Raw genomic sequence first — 27852 nt, 5'->3', positions numbered from 1 at the left:
GAAAGAATGTGTTTCTCAAGCGCTTTCATAACCATTCCCATTGCAATTCTGCTTAAATGTCCCCCAATTAGACAGAAGAATATTTATATATTGGTTTTAGATATTTTAAAGATTTAATATTGGGCTCTATATCTTCCTTCATGTGTGTTGTTGCTTAGACCTAAAAATGGAGTTTGGTATTCAGAAATGTCATTAGTAAATACTGTTGATTTCTAAAAAGACTGTGTAAGAAGGCTTACACAGAAAGAAAACATCAGGCCAACCATGCCAGAATTCCATGGGGATCAACATATCTTGAAGCTAATTGTCCAAGCCTTCCAGTTCTTTCCTGGCTCAGCAGTCCATAGCACTTTAATTTGGCTATGTTATATTAGCCTGCATATTAGTACTTAGTTGGAGTCTGGTGCTTTTGTTTTGTTTTCTGCTAAGTCACAATACTTAAATGTTAGTATTAAAAAGAACATTCAGAGCTATCTCATATGCACAGAGGACACAAAAATAAGTCCCAGAAATCTTCAACAAGTGTATGTATGAAGTAAAGAGCCCAATTCAAAGTGCTGGTCTTGACCTATAAAGTGCTAAACGGTTCTGGCCCAATTTACTTATCCGAACGTATCTCCTCATATGAGCCAGCTAGATCCCTAAGATCATCTGGAGAGGCCCTGCTCTCGGTCCCACCTGCCTCGCAGGCGCAGCTGGTGGGGACAAGGGACAGGGCCTTCTCGGTGGTGGCTCCCCGGCTGTGGAACACCCTCCCCACAAATATCCGACAAGCCCCAACTCTTCTGGGTTTCAGAAAGGCTGTGAAAACATGGCTGTGTGCACAAGCTTTTAACGAGTAATATGATAACGTCGACATGGTCCGATTAAAGGCTGAAGCATGAGGTTTTTAGACAAATGGAGCTAATTTACATATGTTTTAATTTTTATAATGTATTTTAATGATGTATTTTTTATAGTTTTAATTGATTGTGTGTACTGTTTTTGTTTTATTGTTGTGTTCTTGGCATTAAATGTTGCCAACTGTGTAAGCCGCCCTGAGTCCCCCCGGGTGAGAAGGGCGGGGTATAAATTCTGGAAATAAATAAATAAATAAAGAGGTTTATACACTTTTCATGCTTATGCCACATTGATGCATATGCCTCACATGTCATCTCACCAGAAATAAGATTTATAAATACGGTTATTCTTGTTGTTTGCCTTTAAGTCATTTACAATGTATTATAATCTTGGTGTGAACCTATTATGGATGTGTTATGCCAAGATTTGGTCAAATTGAGGTTTTTTTATGAGGCGGATACAGGCTGGATCTACATTTATCTATATTCCAGGATATGATGCCAAATTATCTGTATTGAACTGTATTATATGAGTCTACACTGCTAGATAATCTGGGATAAGCAGATAATCTGGGATCAGATACTGGAATGTGAGGAAGTGTAGATCTAGCCAGAGTGTGATTTGCATAAAGTAATAGACTGGACTTTTCATGGCCAAGCAAGGATTCCAACCTTGTTTTCCAGAGTTGTAGTCCAAACTCAATTTCCAGAGTTCTAGTCAACGCCCCTAGTAGCACAGTGGGTTAAGCCACTGAGCTGCTGAACTTGCAGACCAAAAGGTCAGTGGTTCAAATCTGAGGAGTGGGGTGAGCTCCCGTGGTTAGCCCCAGCTTCTGCCAACCTAGCAGTTCGAAAACATGCAAATCAATAGGTACCGTTCCGGCGGGAAAGTAACGGCGCTCCATGCAGTCATGCTGGCCACATGACCTTGGAGCTATCTACAGACAAGGCCAACTCTTCGGCTTAGGAATGGAAATGAGCGCCAGCCCCCAGAGTCGGACACAACTAGAATGTCAAGGGAAAACCTTTCCCTTTACTTTAGTCAATACTCTAACCTCTATACTCAGTGTTTGTCATGTTCACAAGACTCCTCGTAGAGAATCCAGGACAATCAGGAATTTCGCTTTTTTAGGGAAACCTTATGAATATCCACTCCTTGAAGCAAACATACATTCGGTAACTGAATTGATTATTTGCCATTGCTCTCAACTTATAAGGAATAAGTTGAACTGGAAAGAAACCAAGTGACTTCATAAAACAGTATTAGTCATCATTTGAAAATGTCATAGTCCTTCATATAGCATGCTAGATGTAAATTCCAGGAAAAAAGGATACCATGATATTTCTAATGCTCTCTACCTGTCACGACCCAGGCTACAGAGCACCAATAACCATACGCAGAGGCCAGATTCTATCTAATATCTTTATTAAGGAAATATATAAAGTTAGTAAAAGCAAATGTAAAAGATAGTCCAGAAGCAGACCTTTCAGGAAAGGTCAAAATTAGTCCAAAGAAATAATGTCCAGTATGAAATATTAAGGTCCAAAGTTGTAATCCAATAACCGAAACACTCACTTTGACAAGCAAAGTGAGGGGAGATGACAAGGTCCTTTAGTCCATGAAACTTGAGCGAGTCTGGAAAATAACTTGATACTTGGAACAAGGCTTGAACGTGGAACAAAGGTAACTAAGAACAAGAACAAGGTCCGTGGAATAACTTGATAAATCCGTGGAACAAGGCAAGGATTGATCCTGGGAAACTAGGCAAAGTCCGTAGATAAACAAGGCTGGGAAGCAAGGCGAAGGCTGGATAGCAAGGCAAGGCTTGAGCAGGAGCGAGGCTTGAACCGGAGCGCGCTGTCCAGACACAACTCGCTCCGTAGGCTGACGAATTGACTCCGCGAAGTTACTTCGCGGGTAAATCACCTATATAGAGTCTAACTTTTCCCGCCGAAGCAGTTCTCTGGGAACCAGAAACGAAAGCTAATCTTTGAGACCAGATGTTTGACTCCTTAAGGATTCTCACGAAAAAGGAGACTTAATTGGCAGAATTCTTGGCTGCTATCCTCGCACTCCTGCGCGAAGCAGCTTCCAAACCTCTCTGTTGTTTACAAAACTCCCGGCGCAAGAACACGGGAGAAGTAGGCTCTGGGCTTGTTTGACATACTTCTGGGAGACAACTTTCTTGCAGGTGCAAGGTTCCCAGATCTGCCTGGGAAAGATCTGGCTGAGAGGAATCCAGTTCAGACTGGGAAGGTAAAAACCCCAAGTTTTCATCTTCATCAGGAATTACCATGTCCTGAGCAGGACTACAAGGCCCATGGGTCATCACACTACCTAATATGTTTACAGAAAACATTCAATAACTAGGTATCATGACCTGTATCTCTGCTTCTCATTTCAGTCAGAGGTGGGATGATTGCTAGCAGGGGAGAGACAGAAATAAGTGGGTTGCAGAATCCAGAATTAAGAAGAGTAGAACTGTAGTCAAAATGGCATACATTGTGAAATATTTTGTTACCCAAGAAAAGCTAGCAGGGTCCAACTAGCACCATCAAGCTTATGCTTGAACTATATATGGGCAGTATAGGATGATCTATTGTACTTGTTGGTGTGAAGTAGGTTACCTCATAGAGCTAGTTAATAGTTTTCTGATTATACTGTCTTTCTTTCTTGTCTGGTCCTCAGTTTATACTGAGCCAAAGCAAATGTAAATATTCCTTTCCCTACTCATGTCTCAAAGCCTCAGATTCCAAGACTCTGAATCTTAGGTTTCACAATATCTCAGGTCAAACAATTCAAAGCTTAATGTGTAAATATTGTACTGCAATACAGTTTGACTAAACATTGTTCATGTTTAGTGTACGTCCTTCTGTATTGCTGTTATGTAGCTTGAATTTGATTCTAGCTTTGGTGACCTGTGTTCTAGGTCTTCTTGAGAAGATTCAGTCGAAGGAGGTTTGCCACCCCCTTCCTTTGAGGCTGAGAATATGTGAATCGTGTAACCTCACACAGTGAGCTCCAATGGCTCAGCAAGAAGTTGAATTAAATGTTGGACAAATTTCAGAGTTCTAGTGCAACACGTAAGCCACTACCACCATTGTTGATAAAGTGCACATAATTCATTTGAGAACAGATTTTACAATTTAAAAGGTTCCCATGAATTTAACTGATATAAAAGGAGGGAATTGAGAAAAACAAGAATAAATAACAATATAACTCAGCCTTTGGATCTGTTTAAAGCACTATGTTCTTACTGAAAATTTTATTGCTCTATTTTTAACACTCTAGATATAAAACATGCTTTGCCACTTGTTTTGCTTAATAGCCTAGGTTTATTCCAGTATGTCAATACTGTGCTCTCTTTCCATATTAATTGAATAAAATTGCATTTGCACAGCAGGCCTAGTAATAAAATATGGGATAATGAAGCAAGCCCTTTTGTTGTTCTTGTTGTGGGTGAACCAATGGTGAGAAGGTTGCTTTCAAATATATGTTCCAATTACACTTTAGCTGCTGTTGCTGATGTTTCAGTTGCTTTGTTTCTACTTGTTCAATTGCTTTGTCTTGTCTCTTAGATTCACAGGAAATGCAGGCAGGCAAGGTTGGGATAATCAAACCAACATTTTATTGAGTACATCATGGACATTTTTGGTTGCCAGAATATGCAGTACAACTCATCTATTATAACAACATTTTTCAGGAGCATGCTTAAATATGCTGCCTGTGATAGAATGATAAAATCCAGTTCTGCCCTCCACATTTCTGCATGTAGCTACATCTGGGTAGGACTTTTTGTTTTGTTTTGTAAAAAACAAACATGAAATACCTAATTATTATAGGACTTCTACTGTGGGTAGTAAGTGACTATGATTTAGATCATTTGTCCAACATGGCTATAACTTTGATTAGTGGTTTTCAACCTATGGATCTCAAGATGTTTTGGCCTTCAACTCCCAGCAATCCTAACAGTTGGTAAACTGGCTGGGATTTCTGGGAGTTGTAGGCCAAAACACCTGGGGACCCACAAGTTGAGAACCACTGACTTAGATCATCTGCTTGTAGTTCCCTGCCACAGCAAAAGCTGAAATCTTCACTCCAAACTAGAGTCCCTAAAAGAACGATATTTCCTGTACTTATTTCTGAATTTGCCAGCCATTTCTGAGAAAGAATATACTAGTATATATTACATATTGAAAGGAACAAAATTTGACCCTTACTCTGACATGTATAATAGACAAAGTATCGTGAGACTGGTTTACTCGCTGCACTCATGAGATTCCAATGGACTTTTCTCATGATCTAGATTGATTGATTTATCTCAGTGTTTTATTTTTTTCTAGCATATGTTTTAGTTTTTAGGGTAAGCTATAAAATATCTCCAAACATTCACTGCTAGATTCATGTAAAAAGAATCCCTTTTGCTGGGGATTATAGGTTCCTAGTGCTATAATGCGAACAGTTCTGATCCTGAATCAGATATCAAGAAGAAAAGAGGGTCACCTATACTGCAGAAAAATATCTCAAGTTAGACAAGCTGGCCAAAGAAGAGAAATCTGTCAAGGTGGTGGTGTAATGTAACAGTCTCCTGCAGCCATAAAATTCTCACATTGAGGGAGAACAGCCAAGATAGGAGCTTTATACCAGGTGGTGAAACTGATTGGGTCTCTAGTGTCATCTAAATTCTAAAATCAGTAGATAGGTTTGTTGTTTATTAAATGTCTCAGCTGCAATTACTTGTTCATGGTGCAGACAGAGGAACTCATAGAGGCATACCTCAGTTAACAAAGACTGTGAAAAATAAACTCCTTTTAATACAGTTTTTGTAATGCTATCCAGCCCTCTTTTCCTCATATTACTATAGTATGCTTTCTAAAGAACCTTATTATCTTCATATATGATTCTGTCTTAATCAGCTAAAAATGAGCCAGGCATTTGGGACAATTTCCTCTTTTCCTTTTGAAAGAAAGGCCACATAAACTAGGTAAGTTAATTTTTTGAGGACCTTGGATTTCAAGGAACAGCCCTAAGAACAATTTAGTGAACAGGGAAAAGAAGTAATTACCACAGTTCATGGAAATCAATGAAATTATCACCCTCAGCACAAATTCAGGTTCAGTTTTACTGCATTTAATGTGATGATTATTTTTCCCAGCACAGAAAGGATATTATGATTCTCTAATTATATCGTGCATATGATTCTCTACATTCTGTGTCCTTGAAAAGGACACAAAGCTAACAAGGCGCATAGATTACCAAAGCTCCATTATCTCTGAGATCTTAATGCATACGATTCAAGATCTTAAGCTTTTAAAACCATCTAAATGTTTCACCTCCCTACAATGAATGAGCGGGTTCATTAGAAATCCCCAAAGCACCTGGCTTATATTAACTGGAGAAGGCTTTAATTTAACCCACTTTAGCGGTGTTACTAACATTGGCAAGAATCCCACAATTTTATCTCATGAAGGAAGCCAATTAACATCTAGTGCAGCAGTGTCTTTTTAAGTGTTTTGTTGCTATATGCTGACAGCTACTCTCCTTGAATTCAAAGAAATTTTTAAGACTGCTTCTAGTTACACATGTGTATTTATTTATTTATAACCACTTAGCTTTTAGACTATTGATCCTTAATTTGATAGTACTTTACATGCAGACAAACTCATGAACATTAGGTATTGTTGAATCTTAGAAATAAATCTGATTTTTATCTGTCATTTTACTCCCCGCCTCCCCACCTTCGACTGGCCTTTTAGTAGGAAAATTAACAACTTCAAGTTCCACACATTCTCTCTTCTGTTTGTAAATAATAAAGGAAGAATAAAATTTCTACTCTAATGGATTATATTTTGATACTCTGTATCCAGACATAGGACTCGTCTTCCACTCCTTTTACCATTTTCACCTTTCTCTGGATGTATTCCCACTTAACAATATCCTTCTTGATTTGTGTAGCCCAGAACAGGACACAGTATTGAAAATTGTCAGATGCGAGTAGTTGTAACCACAGGTACCATTCCTGCAGGTACAGAGATTATACTGTTAAAAAAAAAAGCCAAATACATAACTAAAATAATAATTCTCAAATGCATTATGTCTCTCTAAATACCACCTGCATTTCTTTTCCTTTCCTTGTGTTAGGATTTAATTCACTCATTATTATGATTTTTTTTTGAAGTCAGCCACTTTTGAGACTCCTTTGGCAGAGAAAATGCAAGGCTTAAATACTATTACTACTACTAATAATAATTCTTCCCCTTTTCATATCAAGTTCTGAGTCTTGGGGGGGGGGGGTTATATGGAAATTCTTGCACAATTTACATATGGTACATATTTACACATCTAATTTAAGCCTTTTCTTGAAAGACTGAAGAGTGTGAGCATTTTTCACTTTTCCCCTTTTAGAAGTGCATCAATTTTTGTACATTTTATTTCTTGGAATGACCCATATGCTTTACAAATTTGTGAATTTTCACACATCTCTTCTCACAACCAGTGAGAAATGCTACCTTTTTGGGACTTCCAAATCGAATAAATGTCTTTTTCCGTTATAGTTTGGTTGGAATGTTACCCCTCAGCCCAGAATTATTATGAGTTCTCAGTTCTCATGTTAAAGAAACACACGCCCAATCCCACCACTGCCCCCAGGAGCTCAAATGAAAAGTACCAAATTAATACAGTTGCTTCAGTAGGTAAGATGAAAGCTCTACAGCAGGGGTCCCCAAACTTTTTAAACAGGGGGCCAGTTAATGATCCTTCGGACCGTTGGAGGGCCGGACTATAGTGGGCCGAGCAATAATAATAATAATAATAATAACAACAACAACAACAACAATAAAAAGAGGTTTGGAAGAGACCCTTTGGGCCATTGAGTCCAATCTCCTTCTGCCTTTGTGCACCGAAAGCACAAGAAAAACACCCCTGACAGATGGCCACCCAGCCTCAATGTTAATAATAATAATAATAATACTCAATTAAAAGACAAAGTATGGATTGTCGATGTTGCAATCCCAGGGGACAGCAGGATTGAGGAGAAACAATTGGAAAAGCTGACACAATATGAGGATTTAAAGATCGAACTGCAAAGACTCTGGCACAAGCCAATCAAGTTGGTCCCAGTGGTGATCAGCACACTGGGTGCAGTGCCTAAAGACCTTGGCCTGCACTTAAACACAATCGACACTGACAAAATTACCATCTGTCAGCTGCAGAAGGCACCTTACTTGGATCTGCCCGCATTATTCACCGATACATTACACAGTCCTAGACACTTGGGAAGTGTCCGATGTGTGATCCAATACAAGAGCCAGCAGAATGTCTGATGTGAACTCACCTTGTTGCGTTTCAAATAATAATAATAATTGACAAAATTACGATCTGCCAACTGCAAAAGGCCACCCTACTGGGATCTGCGCGCATCATCCGAAAATATATCACACAGTCCTAGACACTTGGGAAGTGTTTGACTTGTGATTTTGTGAAATGAAATCCAGCATATCTATCTTGTTTGCTGCGTCATAATAAAATAATAATAATAATAATAATAATAATAATAATAATAATAATAATAATAATGGTTGTAAGAAGGGGGTTGGGCTAAATGACCTAAGGGGTCTCTTCTTCTCTTACAACCCTATTATGTCATAATAAAATAAAATAATAATAATAAAAGGGTTGTAAGAGAAGAAGAGACCCCTTAGGTCATTTAGCCCAACCCCCTTCTGCCTTTGTGCCATGGGGGGCCGGATAAATGGCTTCAATGGGCCGCATCCGGCCCCCGGGCCTTAGTTTGGGGACCCCTGCTCTACAGTGTCAAGGCCAGTTGCAAAGTGAGCAAAATGTGATCAGTCCCATTAATGAGCTCTCAGTATACATCTCTTCAAAGTCAGAAATAGCAACAAGGCTTCCCCAGACAAAGGCGATAAGCCTAGTCTAAGGGAGAGTTTATGAAGCCTCCATGGAGAGAGGAGAGGCTGGTAACACTTGAAGCTGGCAGCTGAGCCATTCTTGGCCTGCACGAGGGGCATGACTTAGCCTATTTAAAGCAGCCAGCCCCTCTTAACAAACTCCCTTTTCAAAGGCAAGGCCCACCCTCCCACCTTCAATTCAGTGGGGGCTGGGTAAGAAATTTTCCCTACTTAAAAAAATAAAATAAAATAAAAGGTGTTGGGGTTTTTTTGTTTGTTTGTTTGCTTGCTTGTTTTGGTTTGGTTTCTTGCCTACCCTATACTGTATTTGCCAGGGAAAGGAATTTATGAAGATGTCTTGTAGTCAGGTACTCTTTGACTGAAATTGAGGGGGGTGGGTAAGAACTGGTGTTCACCTTGGTACCCACTTTGAGTGAAGGCAGGGGGCGGAGTAGTGTCCCTGGAAAGGTCTACCAAGTTTGTATGGCCTGGATGGCTAGGAAAGGAACTACTATCCTTGGGGCTTGAATGGGTAGGTGGCATTCCTCCTCTAAGACTGTATTACCTAGAGAAAATTATTCTGTTAGCTGGTTGATGCCTTTTTATATATGTTTATAATGTTGTTGTTTTATTTATAGGGGTGGTTTAAATGTCATTTTCCTGCTTTTTGGCAGGGGGTTGGACTGTATGGCCCATGAGGTTTCTTCCAACTCTATGATTCTATTCTGTCTCACATTGTTAAATTGCATTTTTATGTAATTACATTTTAAATTGGGTTGTTCAGGATTGGCTACCCCGAGTCACTTTGGAGAGATGGAGGTAGGGTACAAAAATAAAGTTGTTGTTGTTGTTGTTGTTGTTAGGAGGGATCCTCCTGGGAAAATCTTCTTGTAGGATCATGCCACAGTAGCAAACCACTAGGGTTGGGTCTGTAGCCAGAATCTGGTGATCTGCCCAGAGTGCTGAGGAGATGATCATGGGTTGACATCTGGTCCTCATTATCAGACCCACTTTTGGTTGCTCCTCCCCAATTACTTGGCCCAGGAAAGTTTGGTTTACAAGTTGGGTCAAATAAAAGGCCTATTCTTGATCCATTTTTTGGGGGGGGGGCGCGAGAGCAGGGGCTGGCTTTGTTATTTCGTGGTGGGTCTTCAATCATTGCCACATGGGGTGGGAGCTTTCATTAATGCCTCAGAAATAGATGGACAAGTGAGAAACTGGTATTGGAATATCCTCCCCTCATAGGCCCACTGACGCCAAGGTTGCTGTCACTTGGCACCAAGGGAAAATGATGTTTCACTAAAGGTTGTATGGCATAATTGTTTTACATGAACGCTTGCATGCACATCATTTTATTTTTTAACTATTTAAGTTTTTTTAAAAAAAAATATGTTTATGGTTTTTAAAAATATGTTATCATATATATTAGCTAAAATTTAACCGAATGGTTTTACTAGACACAGTCCTGAGATTGCTGGTTATGAAAATATTGAAAGAATGACAGACTCTTCATCATGTTCCACCTTCAAGAACTTCTGCCACAAATGTTGTCAACAGATCCTAGACTCCCTACCATCATCCTGTGTGCCTGCATGTCCTTATCAGCCAGCAACTACAGTAAACAAAGACAAGATAACTTGCCCTCTATTTTCATGCCATTCAGAATGCCAGCATGGCACCTATCTAAGAAGTGCCCGAGTCTATTATTTCCAGAATAGGAACATTCTGTAGTCACATAAAAATTGGTTGTGACAAAAAGTCAATACAAAAATAGATATGTTTCATTTGTTTATATCAGAAAAATACTTATATTTTTTCCTCTAATAGTGTATTATGATATTCAGCAAAGAATCAATAGAAAGGGCGATGAAATGCAGAACACATTTCAGGTATTGCAATTGAGGTTAAGTGGCCTCATCAATTAACTGTGGGGGAAAGAGAACAATAAAGTGAAGTTAGAATTTAATGATTATAAGGCACCACAGTAAATCAATGAAAAGAAGAACTCAAATGAGGAGGGAAACAGTGCAGGAAAAGAAGGTTTAGCATAATGTAGGTTGGAAACTATGAACCCTTCCCATATATTTACAATCTCCATTCTTATGAATAATTTACGCATACACATAAGTACGAAGACAGTTATGGCAAAATAAAAACAACAATTTAAACACAATCTCACTGCATTAAGTAATTTCTACCATCACATTTCCTAAAATAAACTGTTTACACAGTATATATATTTACAGTCCTCTAGAATGTACCATTAAGTTCTTTAAAATGTCAAATGCAATAACCAAATAGGATGAAATCCTACTTGGCTCTTGTGGTGTTTAATGCATTCTGCAAGAGCAATTCCATGATCTTCTCCAGAAAGCAGCTTCCAAGCCCTGGAGCAAACTGCCAAAGCCATTTTGAAACCAAGGAGGAGAGGGAATAGCCTTCACAACACCTGGCTACAGTTCCTCAACCAGATGATTTTATGTCTCCATCTAAGATTTGCAGTGAGTGCTCCAAATACAATAAATAATTCTACCATTTATGAAATATGATTATCTTCTGACATCATTTGTAAATTAGAAGAAATCTAACCATACAATCCATAAAAAAAGAAAAAGTTGAATCACCCAGCTCTTCTGGGTATTAATTTGCATTTTGAAGCAAAGCAATACAAAAGGCAGCAGAAACTGTACTCAGTACTTGATGTGCAATTGGTCATACACAGACTGTTTTATTTTTATAGCAATCCAAACTAAAAATTAAAAAGAATATGTATATTTGGTTGTACTTCAACTGTACAAGCCCAGAGCATACACACCACAATCGGGGGAAAAAAATCCAAGAGCTATGGCCAGAATCCTAAAGGGCTGGGTCTGCTGACATAACTTCTACCAGTGAAAAATGAGGAAGATGATGTTTTTTCATTGCTGTCCCCGCCCCAGCACCCCAAAGATCTGCTCCAAAAGGGCTAGGAAAGCCTCTAGAGCAGGGGTTCCCAAACTCTTAAAGCAGAGAACCAGTTCAAAGTCCCTCAGACTGCTGGGGGGCTGGACTATAGTTTGGAAAAAAAAACATGAACAAATTCCTATGAACACTGCAGATACCTTCTTTGTAGTGCAAAAAAAAGAGAACAATACAATATTAAACATGAACAATTTTAATCAGTATTTCCCAGTATTTCTATAGGAAGTGTGGCCTTGCTTTTGGCTGACAAGATAGTAAAATTAATTAGGATTAATGTTGTTGTGTGCCTTAAAGTGGTTTCAGACTTAGGGCGACCCTAAGTCTAAAGTTTAAGGTGCAGGCTGGGTAAATGACCTTGGAGGGCCGCATCCAGCCTGCAGGTATTCATTTGGGGACCCCTTCTCTACAGCCATTTGCAAACATTCTGGGAGAGGAAATTGATTCCATTAAATTAGAAATCAATTGTTAACATGATATTGGTGTGAGGCCTATAACAGAACAACTGCAATAAACAGTGCAAATAGGAGATCATTTTTGAAAGGTATCCTATAGTTGGCATTCCTATAGTTGAAAACTGAAAGCAATGTAGATCCTCAAGCTAAACTGCACATAATGTCATCTTCAATGCTAATTAAATAATTGTAATATTTCTTTAAATGTTTTTGTTCTCTTCTTTAATATAACAAGCAAGTTAAAAAAGGTAATCGAAATCAGGAACCAGTTATTTTCTGATAAAGCTGTTTATAATGTGGCAGACTGTATTATAATATTGACTGAAATGGTAATCTTCTATTGACAGATATCTATCATAAACAATCTTAACGTGAATCAATGAAAATTTCCTTCCTAGAATTCATGCAATTAAAATAAATCTGAACCACCATAAAACATGTTATAAAAGATTGTAAATATTCCATAAGTAGTTTGCCAACTAACAAATAAAACTCTAGGCATTCCTAATTGACAATTTTCATAATAAATAAATAATAAAATCCCTGAACTCCATTGCTTACAGACAAATTTATTTTCAATACTGAATGCAAAACTTTTCTAAAATATGTCTCACTGCAAAGCCTATGGAGTCAGACTCCAAGTTAGATGGTTTTGTAAATGCTACATGAAAGCATAGCATTTACGTAATGCACTACCATTATATTTATACAAATTTTGTACCGTCTCTTGCATACATTTGTCATGAAATAGCTATAGCAATTTAGAAGACATGGTTTTTTACCAGCATATGGAACTGGGGCATCTTTATCCAAAGCAACCAGTGGTGGATCCAGAATTACGGTGTCGTTGTTTTCAGTAATAACTCCATGATAAGACGTTTCAATCCATGGCTTGTGTTTGTTCACTGGAAAAAATTCAAAAAGATTTAATTAGTATATTTTTTCAAATTGTTCATTATGGTTCTTTTAAAATTGGAAGAGATATATATGCAATTATTTTCAATAGAAAATTATGAAGTAGTTGTCTCTCTTTGACCAAAGGTAAGCTGTAAAAAGAACTGGAATTAAATTCTGGAATACTGCCATCACCAGAATTGCATATTTTCTTATACCTATCTTCCAGTTGACTAGAAAGTCTAAACAAAGTGTTGGAATATTTATTGTGTATTTCAGCATATATTTTCCTGTCAATAACAGGAATTATAAAATAAAATGTTGACCAGACATATACACAAGGAAAGGCATTACAGTACAGCACATAAGAGAAAGCACTGACATTTCAAACAACCTTATCCTTTGTTGTTGTATGTTTTCTGGGCTGTATGGCCATGTTCTAGAAGTATTCTCTCCTGACGTTTCACCCACATCTATGGCAGGCATCCTCAGAGGTTGTTAGCGTTTTAGAAAAACGTTGTTTCAAAAGAGACCTCATGGGCCATCCAGTCCAACCCCATTCTGCCAAGAAGCAGGAAAATCGCATTCAAAGCACCCCCAACAGATGGCCATCCAGCCTCTGCTTAAAAGCCTCCAAAGAAGGAGCCTCCACCACAGTCCGGGGCAGAGAGTTCCACAGCTGAACAGCTCTCACAGCGAGGAAGTTCTTCCTAATGTTCAGGTGAAATCTCCTTTCCTGTAGTTTGAAGCCATTGTTCCATTGTGTCCTAGTCTGCAGGGCAGCAGAAAACAAGCTTGCTCCCTCCTCCCTATGACTCCCCCTCACATATTTATACATCATGTCTCCTCTCAGCCTTCTCTTCTGCAAGCTAAACATGCCCAGTTCTTTAAGCTGCTCCTCATAGGGCTTGTTCTCCAGATCCTAGATCATTTTAGTTGCCCTCCTCTGACCATCTTGACCAAACTTGACCATACGGTATGTGAATTCTTGGAAGGTATGAGAAGTTTAGAGAGAGAGAGGGAGGGAGAGAGGGAGGGAGAGGTTTGAGTGTTGGATCCGATTGCGGCTTGATTCCCCACTCAGCCACCCACTTGGGCAAGTCACACACTCTCAGAAAAAGCCAATGAAACAGGAAATAGCACTTTCAAACCAGGAACTAATTTCCTTATTCAGAGGCTGATGGCCATCTGTCAGGAATGATTTGATGGTGTACTATGATTTCTGTTCCTGGGTGATAAATGTCATTTCCTAATTGGTTCTGTCATAGAAACATGGCAAAATTTATAACACTTCCTGAACTTTGTCTTTGTGCAAGGGACATGGAGCACATTATGGTTTCCTGAGTCCACCAATTTAACAAAATTTCAGCCACAAAATCAAAGTTTCTGATTAAACAGGAAATAAGACTTTCAAACCAGGAACAGATTTCTGCAATTATTAAAAAATTGTTTATTATAAAAGCTATGAAAATTTGCCAAAAATCAGAGAATAAGGGAAACGTTAAATGTCTTCTACCACTGTACCAAGTTTGAAGAAGATAGCACAAAAGATGAGGGTGACATCAGAAACGAAATGCTAGTGCCCCCTACTTTTGAAGTGAGTTTAGAATCAATTTTTTCATGGATCACTCAAGCCTACTAACTATCACTGTCCTTTTTCTCTCTGTCTCTGGAGTGCTGGTGTGCATCTTGCTCAGAAATAGAAAATATGCTTGAATTCTAAATCTGGTTTGAGGCCAGGTTCAGTGGCTAATGTCATCTCCATCCTGGCCTCGCGTCTATTCCTATCATGGCAATCTAATAATCTGCTCAGAAAAACTAGTTTCTCCAAAACTGGTACAAAACCAATCTAAGCTGTCAGAGTAGACATGCCCCCATTCAACAACATGACCACAGCATTTTGGAAGTTTATCAACAGTTCCCAATGGCAGACATATGCAGAGGGTTTTGCAGTAGTTCAGATGAGATGCAATGAAAGCATGTGTCATTAAAGCAGTATTTGACTTCTTAACAAACAGATGCAGCCAGAATACTACTTTTTATCATGCAAATGCACTCACTGTGATAACTGAAACCTGGAGTTTCAGGCCCAGGCCCAAGTCCAGGAACACACCCGAGCTGAAAACCTGAAGAGTGTAATCCCATCCAGCACAAGGTGAATCCCTATTCATTGATCTGCCTTCTAAATGAGAAGTAGCACTTCTGTCTCGTATGGATTAAGTTTTAATTTGCTCACCTTCATCCAACTCATTACTGACAGCAGGCATTTGTTAAAGTACAGAAATAGCTTCCTTGGAGTCAGATGGAGAGATAGAATTGTGTGTCATCTGCATAAAAGTGCAATTTTGGAAATTGTCAGTTCTGAAGGGCATAGTTCAAACCAGGAATGTACAATGCTATAGAGTTGCCTTGAAATATCTCCAGATAAAGGATATGCTTATTTAGCTTTGTCCCTACAGTTGTCCATTTCTGGAAAATAGGCAGCCATGGGGTAGAGCAAGTCATGATAAGAAGTATCCCCCACATTTTTACACTGGAAAAAATGAAAATTTACCCTTGGAAAAATACTTTCCTTCCTGAATGTTTTTAACCTCCCTCTTCACATTTTTAATGTTCATTTCCATGAGGTGTCACTTTAGAAAACCACAGTGACAGGTCCATTCATTGTAGTCATAGAGCAAACTCACAACAATATTTGTAATGTTGATATAGAATGATAGTTATGTGTACCCTGTGATAACATATTCCATATTTTTTAATACACTGGTGAATATAGTCTTCTCTTTTATGTGTCTTTCCATTTTTCAAAAAAAGCTATTTTCTTCCCCACAATCCATGAGCAAACTTCAAAACTAAACTGTCATACACCTTAAATGGTTTAGTTTTTATTCAGAACTGTGTGACCTTTCTTTCCCAGCGCTGTACTCAGAAAATGGTTTCTTATCTCCCAGTACTTCTTCATCAAATTCAATCCCTCTCAGTTTCTGGATAACGTACAATAGTGTAGTCTATTTGCATGGAAATTAGGGTTTGTGCAGTTGAGTTATGCAAAATGTTGCTGGGGAAAGTTTTTTCACTTCCCGTACTGTATTATCTAAAGTTTATTTCTGAGCACTTCTAATGATCATGAAAGTAAAAGTTAACAAAGTCTGAATGGCACAAACCTTTCCCCATCCATTCATCTGTAATTGACAAAATGATTTCTTGCTATTAGTGAGAGAAAAGTGTGCTCCCTAATTGGCTATATCAAAATGTTTAATGAAAACTAATGACTTTAGAGTAAAAGGCTAGGGTCGTTTGAAATGTCAGTGCTTTCTCTTATGTGTCGTGTTGTCTTGCGTTTTCTTAATCTCAACAATTTTCTTTTTGTAATTCCTGATTTTCACAGGGATTCATTGGATAACAGTAACAATAATTCATAACAACACAGTAGTTATTAAGCTTTGTATTACCAATTGGTTTATGTTCATAAAATAAAATTCTTCAGTTTATACTATTTGTCATCAGGCTCTGATGTATTAAACTACATCCAAGGTAAAGAAAAAATCAGATAGCAAATAGGTCAGCGAACTATCTGAAGATGTATATACTGCCTACATGGAGACAGGAAATGACCCTGTCTTTTCTTTGTTCTCTCAACCATGACACATTGGCAGATCAGTTTTATGGTGACCCACTCCAACTTACAGACTAATCTCTATGTGATGGTGTTTATGGCACGGTGTCCCACAAGATTCTATTATTTCCTCATGTTCTTTTACATTAATACGTATTAAGAGGCCCTGAGACCTGGTGTGAGGTGTCAACAATATACTTGTTCTTGTCATCATATTAGGGGAAGTCATGCAGGTGCTGGCTTAATGCCTGGAGGCACTAACTGATAGAGTGAGGCCAATAAACCTAGAGTTAATCCCAACAAATTGGAGATTCTGTGCACAGGGCACTTTAAAACTTGGGATTTTCTGAATGGAGCTGGACTCTCCATGGAAGCACACAGGACACAAGTCCTCTCCCATTTCAACACACTTCTAAGACATTTCAGAGACACAGTGTCATGGAGGCCTTCACATGATGTAAAATTACTTCTGGTTGCAATCTGTTGACTTTCAGGAGAAATTGGGAGGGGGGGACGACACATGGGATGGGATCTTTCAGGTTCCTCTGGTCATTGTGGTTCAGTGACATTGAGCAAAGGGCGAGCGGTCTGCTAGTGCTCCTTCAGATGGTGCGGATCCCACTGAAAGAAGTCTTCAAAAAGGGTGCCTTAACTCTCCTTTAGTGGAAGGGTCTTGGGTGCAAACAACCCCATGAAAAGTGGTGTCTTAAGAATGATGCCTTAAGAAAGGTGCCTTAACTGTGCTTCAGTGCAAGGATCCTGATGGCAAACAATGCTAGAGAAAGCGCTGCCTTAAGAAAAGTGCCTTACCCCTGCTTCAGTGGTAGAATCTTGAGGGCAAACAACCCCAGGGAAAATGGTGTCCCAAAAAGGATGTCTGTTTAAAAATTTGTACTGGTATTCTTGAAATGGAAGGAGACATCACCTATCCGTGTGATGGGCATTAAGTGGATGATTGCAGTAAAAGGAGCTGATGTTTTGTGATGGGGGTGAGCAAATTCATCTTCTTTAAAGACAGAACCCCATGAAACACTACGCAAATAATGTTTTTAACCTCCCTCCTCACATTTTTAATGTTCATTTCCATGAGATGTCACTTTAGAAAACCACAGTGATGTTGTGTGATGGGGGTGAGCAAATTCTTCATCTTCTTTAAAGACAGAACCCCATGAAACACTACGCAAAGAAGATTATTTTCCCTGTTTCCCCCCGTTTTCCTTAGATCCGTCTGATGAAGTCTAGTCTGAGTAAATGCTTAGATTCAGGTTTGTCATGGCAAGCCCAAGTGACTTCACTGGGCATAGAAAACTTTTGTCTAGCTCCAACCATTTCTGGACATAAATGGTTTAATAATCCCTTCTTTAAATTAATGCAACATGTTTTATATGAGACTTTGTTAGAAAATGATCTGCAATGAAAATCCCAGTTATGAGGTTGCCAGAGACAGCTGCCAGAAAACATATTACTGACCTGGTGGCCTAGGTATATCTGGCCTGAATTTATGACCCAAAACACCTGAAGGACCACCTTTTCCTGTAGGAGCCTGCCTGTGCTCTTCTATAGGATTGATACCTAACTTTTCATCTCATCATGGTCATTCAGTAATCATGCATGCCTAAATAAGTACTAATCCTGAATGCATAAAGTAACTTGATCAATGGAATTAAACATATAAAAGAGAACAACAGCATTAAAAGAAATTGCTCATACTCTTCTAACACATACAATATGGTTCAATGCTTTAAAATAATCCCTAATTATTCTGATACATTTATATTTCACTAAAAAACCTGAGCACTTAATTAGTTTGAAAATCCAATTGCACACTAACAGTAAAGAAATAACCCTTGGCAGATAAGCTCCCACAATGTCCTGGTTTATTGTACATTTATTTGTACCCATAAGCTGACAGCTCACACAGTGTATTGATAATAGTAATGCTAATGGCAGATATGAGGCTGCTGCATATATTGCTTTTGTCAATGTTTATATTATAGCAGTCTATTAGTGCTACAGGAGTCAAAATTGTAGAAGGATATCTGCATGTGATCAGAGTTTCAGGTGCTAACATTTAGTATTCTCTGATAAAATCAAGCACAATGGAAATTGTAATATTATACCTTAAGCACATAATAGAAAAAGGAAAGCAACATATAAATACAGACTTTTAAGACACTTCTGGGTACTGCATCTCAAGCTGATGGATATTCCAAATCAGAAAGGAATTTACAGTATATTCTCACTGTAACAATGGATGATATAAATATAGAATCATAAAATCACGGAATTGTAGAATTTGAACTGAGGTATGATTATCCAATGTATGTTTTAAAATATCCAATAAGGAAAGGATTTGTTTTAAGATAAGGTAAGATTATAAGATTGGGTGGGGGGGGGGGGGTCAAAGAAAAACCAAGATCCACAGGCAACTGCTTCACTATAATAAAATAATAATAAAACTTCATTTATAACCAGCTTCTATCTCCCCGAAGAGACTCAGAGCAGTTCACATGGGGACTAAGTCCGATCAACAGATAAAACAATATGATGACAGCATATATAATAAAACAATAACAGTAAAATAACGTTCAGAAAATGCATAGCGAGCATCATGACTAAATGATGGGACTATTAAGAAATTACAGAGAAGGCAGATTACTAGAGTGGGGTCAGTCTCTAAACCAGAAATGGGAGAGTTAGCAGAAATGGGTTAATTGGTAATAGACTAACATCAAGCTAAATTACATTTACATGTAAAGAGGAACATTTTACTAATTAGTTTAATTTTGATTTTCCATTACAATGACTAACCTTTTAGTGTTCCTTAAGCTCTATCCCTGTTTTTGAGCTCTGAAGAAAACATGTTAATCTATCTAAAATGTTGCATAATTTTACCTGTCTTTCATCTAACCAAACCCACTTTGTTTAGTTAGTCTCCCATGAATCCCAGAAAAAATTCTCAAGATTAAGAGAATCGACTCTATTTTATGGGATAGATAAGAACCTTTAATGTTATGTTTGATGTGCAACACAAGAAAACCATCCAGATAAAGAGAGTAGCACCCACTTCCAAACTCTTCGTACTATTTATTGGTGACAAATCTTTTAACCTTGGAATTAACTAAATGATAATACTGTAAATATAAACAAAAATATCCAAAAGCCATTTGGGTGATTTAAAATACTAGATGGTGAAATTAATAGGCATGCGTTTATAGTTTCTTTACTGGATATTAGGGTTGTCCATATGTTCGTAAAAATTCTCCTACAGTAATTATTTCATATTGTTCCCGTTTTTTGAAACGAGTATTGAAACATTTTCCCTGGGCGCAACTGGCAATGTAATACGATCCATCGTTGGCCCATTCTGTAATTGTGTCTTAAAATTTTCATTATTTTTTTTCCTCCAAAAATTTTTTTTTTAATATTTTTTAAATATTATTATTATTATTTTTTGTTTCTGCAACCTAACATGAACGGGAGCCTAGCGCAGCCTAACATGGCTCCCGCTCCCTGCCAATCAGAGTCTTCCACGATGGCTAAAAAAGGTGGGGGCTAGCGTCCTCCGCGTCCACGTGGAGAATTGCTATAAAAATCGCCTCCACACGGAGCCAAGCCATTCTGGGTTGGGATACTGAGGAGAGAGGGTGGTTCGTGCGCGCCGTGAAGCTGAGAGGGCAAAGTGACTGGGGGTAGAGGGTTGTTGCTGCTTAGATATTGTGTTGGGGGGAAATTGGCTTGGGGCTTGGGGCAGAGTCCTTGCTGTGGATGTTGGGAATTTTTTTTCCAAAGGAGTCTGCGTCCCTCCCTGCTAGTGCTGAGCTTTGGGTTGGTTCCTTCTCCTGAGGTAGACCTTTTGCCTTTCTATTTTTCCTTTTTTGGAATAAAGCAATCACCCCATAAGCCTTTCTTTCCAAGCCTTAAAAGGAGGGAGCTTGCTTCCCTGTAACCGCTGAGCTTTGGGGTGTTTTTGCTTTCCTACTCCTGAGGGAAACCTTTTGCCTTTCCTTTTTTACTTTTTCTGGAATAAAGCAATCACCCCATAAGCCTTTCTTTCCAAGCCTTAAAAGGAGGGAGCTTGAAAATTATAGTTTTCTAAGCACGTCTGCTTCCCTGTAAGCGCTGAGCTCCTGAGGGAGAACTTTAGCCTTTCCTTTTTAAATTTTTTTTGAATAAAGCAATCACCCCATAAGCCTTTCTTTCCAAGCCTTAAAAGGAGGGAGCTTGAAAATTATAGTTTTCTAAGCACGTCTGCTTCCCTGTAAGCGCTGAGCTCCTGAGGGAGAACTTTAGCCTTTCCTTTTTAAATTTTTTTTTGAATAAAGCAATCACCCCATAAGCCTTTCTTTCCAAGCCTTAAAAGGAGGGAGCTTGAAAATTATAGTTTTCTAAGCACGTCTGCATCCCTGTAAGCACTGAGCTTCCCTCAAGCTTCGTTTATAATCTCAAGCCCCCGGGCTGAATGTTATTGCATCAATTACAAAGACACACATAGCTTTCAAACTTAAAAGGGTACATTGGAAGTAATAGTTTCCAAAGGACGTGTGGCACCCGCCAAGGCATTGCTTCCCTCACGCTCCATTTCTATTCCCAAGCCTTGGGCTGAGTTTTATTTCTGCAATCACAAAGTCAGACATTGATTTGATTCAATAGAGGGTCCACAGCAATTTATAGTTTCCAAAGGACGTTGCCAATCCTGTCAAGGCATTGCTTGGCGTGTGCTGCATTTCTAATCCAAAGTCTACACAAGTAGAAGAGGGACTTTTACAGTGATAAGAACCCAATTGAACAGGAAATAAGACTTTCAAACCAGGAACAGGTTTCTTCAAATTTTGAAAAATAGTGTATTATAAAAAGTTATGAAAATTTGCCAAAAATCATAGGAGAAGGAAACATTCTGCAATTTGTTGAGCAATGAGTGTGGAATGTGTTCTCCCACTGTACCAAATTTGATGAGAATAGCTCAAGAAATGAGGGCGGGAGACCCCCAGAAAAGTCCCCCCCCCAGTTTCCTGTTTTTTGGCGATTGCGCATGCGCGTCCGCCATTTTAGAAACATTTTAGAAACATTACGAATTTTCGGAAATATCCGAAAATTTTGGGTGAAACATTTAGAAATAATTTCTACATAGAAGAGCCGGCACCCCCTACTTTAGAAACGAGAATTGAAACATTTTTTCCATCGATCGGACATGCCTACTGGATATACTTTTTAAATTTCCAGTTGATGCTGTGGTCTATATTAGCAAATATTATTGCACTGAAGTCTTCCTCATGCTTTATGGCAGTGGTTCACAACCTGTGGGTCCCCAGATGTCTTGCCCTTCAAAAATCCCAGAAATCCTAACAACTTGTAAACTGACTGGGATTTTTGGAAGTTGTGTGCCAAAACACCTGGGACCCACAGGTTGAGAACCACTGCTTTATGGGAAGAAAGAAAACACCTTCTCTGCAGAAAGAAAACACACATTTATTTAGTTGTTTGTTATTTACATGTATGCCCAGCTTTTACTCAGATGAGGTTAGAGTGGTATGCATGGCTATCTCCCTACTTAAGTTTCTCAAGAATCTTGAGGTATAGATCAAACTGAAAGATAGTGAGCAGCCCAAAGTCTTCCAAAAGGTTTCACAGCTGAGCCTGGATTCCAATCCCAGGCTAATACTCTAATCATATTTTTCCTCTACATCAGATAAACACATTCAAAATCAAATGTGTAGCTACTAGTTCATGACATGTGTCTTATGGTTTAATCATGTTACAAAAATACCTCACTGTCATGTTGCAGGATCACTAAAAGTAAAGACACCTTAAAATATTAATATAAGCATTTCTTAGTAAATATTTACTTCATTTTTGGTAAAGCTTGTGAAATCCCTTATTTGTAGAAACTAATTTGAATGGCAGTGGCTCAGCATATTTGGACAGACGTTATCTTTAAGATGAAAGAGTATTTTGAAATTGTCTTGAAATTCTATCTTTAAAGAATTTGTTTTCTTGGGTGGGGGGCTTTGCTTTACATAGCATTGAAGTGTTTCTAAAATCATCCAATATCCTTCAGATTCAGATAAATATATGTGGCTGAAATATGGTTCCCTTATTATTTTTCAAAAAGAGGCAAGGGAAACTATTAATGCCAAAGGTTCATTCACCCAATTCATGACATTGGAATAACTCGTGAGTAAGTGAGTCTTCTGACCTAACATGGTAATTTCCCAGTTCTGAAGAACAAAAAAAAATCCATAAGAAGTAGCTTTGCAAAAATCATAAAGGCTTTAGTTAAAAGACCCAACTGGGCAATGTACTGTATATAGATTCTCTAATACTTTAGGAAGTGATGAATATAGAGGAAATGTATCTATTATTCAGAAGGTTTCATCCAATAATGAAAAGCAATATTTTTCCTATGAATAATACAATTATTTTATAGGAATATGATGAATGCTAACTGATATCAGTACTCTGCACAAGCTGTATAAATTCATAACTAATTTCCATGCAGTTCTGTTATTGAAACAATTTTTGGTTGACTTCATTTCGATTGAACTATTTTTATCAGCTTTTCTCCCAGAACTCCAGGAATTAACTTTCCATTTACAAAAATTATAAAACATAAAAAACGTATCACTTCTGGATGACATACAGGACATTATGTTCAGATATGTGACACAGTAAATTACATTTTGACAGGTTTAATTAAACTATGTACACTTGTGTTGCATTCTACCATGCAAGCTTATACACAAAGACACTTAATACAGACTTGCCAAACAACTTTTAAATAAGCTTAGGGGACCAATGTAGTGTAGCAGTTTTGGCATTAGACTGGGACCCCAGAGATCAGGGTTTGTATCCCTGCTCAGCCATGGAAATCTGCTGGGTGGCCTTGGGCAAATCACACTATTTTAGCCTCAGAGCAAGGTGACAGCAACCCCCCCCCCCCCAAAGAAATCTTACCAAGAAAGCCTCATGTTAGGTTACTATAACAGTACTACAAAAACAAGGGTGGCTGAGTGAGATACAAACAAGCAAACAACACCTGTGAAATTCCTTCTTCTTTGCAACTTTTAAAGATACAGAAGCTCTGCCCTATATTTCCCTCACAATCTTACTATGCCTAGAGTTGAGCCTGGGGACATTACCTTGATTTGTACCTACCTACAACTTGGATGTGATCCAAACAATACATGTAGTATTGACCAAATTCCATACAGTCAGGCATGTAGCCGGGGGGGGGGGGAGCCTCCCCCCCAAATTCTCAGGGTGGTCCGCGAGAAGGCTTACATTTATTATTTAAACTGTTATGTTTATTCATATCATGATCTGATCACCATGCTGACTCTGGGGGGTTGGTGCTCATCTCCATTTCTAAGCCGTAGAGCCGGCGTTGTCCGTAGACACCTCCAAGGTCATGTGGCTGGCATGACTGCATGGAGTGCCGTTACCTTCCCACTGGAACGGTACCTATTGATCTACTCACATTGGCATGTTTTCGAACTGCAAAGTTGGCAGGAGCTGGAGCTAACAGCGGCCACTCATGCCACTCCTGGTTTGAACCTGGGACCTTTCGGTCTCCAGCTCAGTGCTTTAACGCACTTCGCCACCGGGGCTTTTTTGTGTATGTTAAAGAAAAAGATGTAGAAAAGGAATGGGGCAGGAGAAGGAAACAGCTATTCTATCCTGACATGAGATCAACTCTGTCCATCACTTTTTTTCTGATTCCACTCTACTCACTACTGACAATAATTTCAGCAAGTACTATGGGAGTATGTGTGTCTTCTAAGACTGCTTTTGAGGTCATCACCTTCTCCAGACTCCTCCTTTATCTGATTAATGAACCTTTAATTATCTTTCTTAGGAAACCTCAGGAGCAGCATTTCATCTTGTAAATAGCTATCTGCAGTTTAACAACTTTTTTTTCCAAAACCAAAAGCGGACTTCCTACTACCATTAAATTTGATTTGTGGCTGTTTACGTGGCCCGGTAGTTACAGGAACACAAAGTCTCTTCTTTATCTTCTTTTTTCCATGTGCCATAATTCTACATCAAAAAATGTTTTTGACCCCAATCCACTTGTTCAGCTATTGTTCATAAACTACAATCTTAAACACAGGAGTTAGGCAGTATGTTCACTGGACATAGTGGGAGTTAATTCTACATAAACTTACACAGAATTGCACTGTTAATAGCATAATATTGCATGTGAAGTTAGCATATTCCAAGTTACATGCAACACATAGCATTTTACCTTGTGTGCTAGTATATTAGGCAGGATACAGCATATAACAAATTTTAGTCCATGAGTCATTCTAAAAATGACTGAGAACAAAAGATAATTACATATTTTACTGTTGGCTCGCTGCAAACTTATCATTTAGTTTTCATTATTCTAGTCCAAACACAGTCTGCTAGCTTTTCCTTTCTACTTATGTATGGTTTTATCTGCATTTATTCAATGTTTTACTTTTGAAGTGAGTAGCAGAATTCTAAAGGAAGAATTCAACTCGCTTTCAGTTTAAAAAGAGAGACCAGTAAAAAATGGGGGGAAATGTCAGCTTACCTTGTTATATTAACTTTAGTAGCTGCTGTCAAAAAAAAATAATTGGCAAAAATCACATTTCACATCTTTCTTGCAACTGGGTTCAGAAATGCAGTCATAAAAAGAGATAAACTATATAAATCACACCTACAAAAGCCAGGAGAGGTTAAAAGCACTTCAATGTATTTTTACAGAAATAAACTTTGACTCCAATTTTTCACAGTATTTCTGACTTTGGGATTGCTGTGCACTTTTGTCACAACCGAGACATAATTCATTTTTGGTACACTGGAAGACCATGCTACTACTTTGTTGATGTTTGCTGTAAAATTTATATATTTAAGGGTTATTTAGCTTTCTTTGATATTTCTTACCATACCCAGACAATCAAGAACACAGAGAAGATTCCTTAGAAAGGGTTCTACAACTCGGGATCTATGTTAAAGAAAATATTAAAACCCAAGACCAGATAAATCACCCCAATGACATGGAAGACAACAGCCACCACTGATATAGAGTAGAATTGGATTTTTTCTTCACCTACGAAGTGGTGGTTTAGCAAGCAATTAAAAAGGAAAGTGTACTTTACCATCAGTGGACAGAGAATAGAATTGTAGTAGGCAGGTGACTGAGAAAAGCTTGCACCTGCCAAGACTACTTTACTGTTTGGCCAGTAAGAGTGCATCTTTCTTTGTTGCTGATCATCCTTTGCTGCTGATCATCGTATCAGTCCCAGGGATAGTTGCTGCATGTGCCCTGTTTCTATTACACGTGTTTATGTATGCTGAATGCATCCTGGTATTTGCCTTCTGTACCTATTACTTCTGAAGCTGCTTTGTTGCCATTTTTCTGTCATGAGAATGTTGGCTTTAAAAATCCTTGGTGCAGAAAGCATTAGATAGGGAAGAATTCAATGTGTGAATGTGAACATTGAATATGTGAATGTGAACATTTGTCAATTTTAGTATAAAGTTTTCACCATGCTGCTCCAAAAGCTATTCAAACATAGCCTTCAACTTCCTACAGATGGAAAATTGGGGAAATGTAGCCAAGGAACATCAGAGTGGTTAAGATGGTAAAAGTTACTAATAAGGTCAGACATACAAGCTGTGAGAGGCTGTAGGAGTTTGATTTTATACAGGGAAGACTTCATCTTTTCCTTTTAACACCCACCTCACCACTAAGTTAATTTGGGTGCAAACTACTTTTGAAATCTGAACTTCATGTGCAGTAATTAAAGCTGAGGAAAAAGGGGATAGATATTAAGAGGATAGACATTGCTGTTAACTGCTGTCAAGCTGACCTTGACCTATAGGGACTCCATGATTGAGACACTTCCCAGGGCCTAGCTACATCCTTGTGATGACCCATGGGCCTTGTAGTCCTGCTCATGACATTGCAATGCCTGATGAAGAAGAAAACTTGGGTTTTTTACCTTCCCAGTCAGAACTGGAATCTTCTCAGCCAGATCTTTCCCAGGCAGATCTGGGAACCTTGCACCTGCAAGAAAGTTGTGTCCCAGAAGTATGTCAAACAAACCCTGAGCCTACATCTCCCGTATTCTCTCGCCATGAGTTTTGTAAACAACAGAGGGGTTTGGAAGCAGCTTCGCGCAGGAGTGCGAGGATAGCAGCTAAGAATGTACCCAATTAAGTCTGCTTTTCGTGAGAATCTTTAAGGAGTCAGACATCTGGTCTCAGAGTTTAGCTTTCGTTTCTGGTTCCCAGAGAACTGCTTCGGCGGGAAAGTTAGACTCTATATAGGTGTTTTACCCGCGTAGTAACTTCGCGGAGTCAATTCGTCAGCCTCCGGAGCGAGTTGTGTCTGGACAGCGCGCTCCGATTCAAGCCTCGTTCCTGCTCAAGCCTTGCCTTGTTTCCAGCCTCCGCTCCTGTTTCCCAGCCTTTGTTTACCTACGGATCTTGCCTTGTTTCCCAGGATTAACCCTTGCCTTGTTTCACGGATTTTACCAAGTTATTCCACGGACCTTGTTCTTGTTCCTCGTTACCTTGTTCCACGTTTCAAGCCTTGTTTCAAGTATCAAGTTATTTCCTAGCCTTGCTCAAGTTCATGGACTAAAGGACCTTGTCATCTCCCCTCACTTTGCCTGGCAAAGTGAGTGTTTCGGTTATTGGATTACAACTTTGGACCTTAATATTTCATATTGGACATTGTTTCTTTGGACTAATTTTGACCTTTCCTGAAAGGTCTGCTTCTGGACTAACTTTTACATTTGCTTTTACTAACTTTATATATTCCCTTAATAAAGATATTAGATAGAATCTGGCCTCTGCGTATGGTTATTGGTGCTCTGTAGCCTGGGTCGTGACAATCCTGAAACATGCCAGAAGTCATTCCTGTACATCAGATGAGTTTAAAATGTAGGGTGACTGTGCAGTTGGGTCAAACCAGGTTTGGCCCTGCTAGACTTTCTGGATTTTACTTTCACTGCTGCCACAGTTCAAATGCTTATCTAGTTGTTGTTGTTTATTCGTTCAATTGCATCCGACTTTTCGTGACCTCACGGACCAGCCAATGCCAGAGTTCCCTTTCGGCCGTCGCCATTCCCAGCTCCTTCAGGGTCAAGCCAGTCACTTCAAGGATACCATCCATCCATCTTGCCCTTGGTCGACGCCTCTTCCTTTT

At 38.8% G+C, this 27852-nt stretch overlaps 1 protein-coding gene across 3 annotated transcripts in view; it reads right to left on the bottom strand.

The window, feature by feature from the left end:
- Window positions 1-27852, bottom strand: part of clstn2 (calsyntenin 2) — a 416881-nt gene that overhangs the window by 263576 nt on the left and 125453 nt on the right. For 2 of the 3 annotated variants that reach the window (XM_008106290.3, XM_008106291.3), the window contains exon 2: window positions 12943-13065. In XM_008106290.3, coding sequence (XP_008104497.1) covers window positions 12943-13065 — 123 coding nt within the window. Of the gene's footprint in view, window positions 1-12942; window positions 13066-15290; window positions 15882-27852 lie in introns of those variants that run through there. The other variant, XM_062976556.1, reaches the window with a different exon arrangement.

The sequence above is a fragment of the Anolis carolinensis genome, chromosome 3 (genome assembly GCF_035594765.1).
Source record: "Anolis carolinensis isolate JA03-04 chromosome 3, rAnoCar3.1.pri, whole genome shotgun sequence".
Classification (NCBI taxonomy): Eukaryota; Metazoa; Chordata; class Lepidosauria; order Squamata; family Dactyloidae; genus Anolis; species Anolis carolinensis.
The sequence above is the reverse complement of the archived record's forward strand: the minus strand, read 5'-3'. Positions and strand labels throughout refer to the sequence as shown.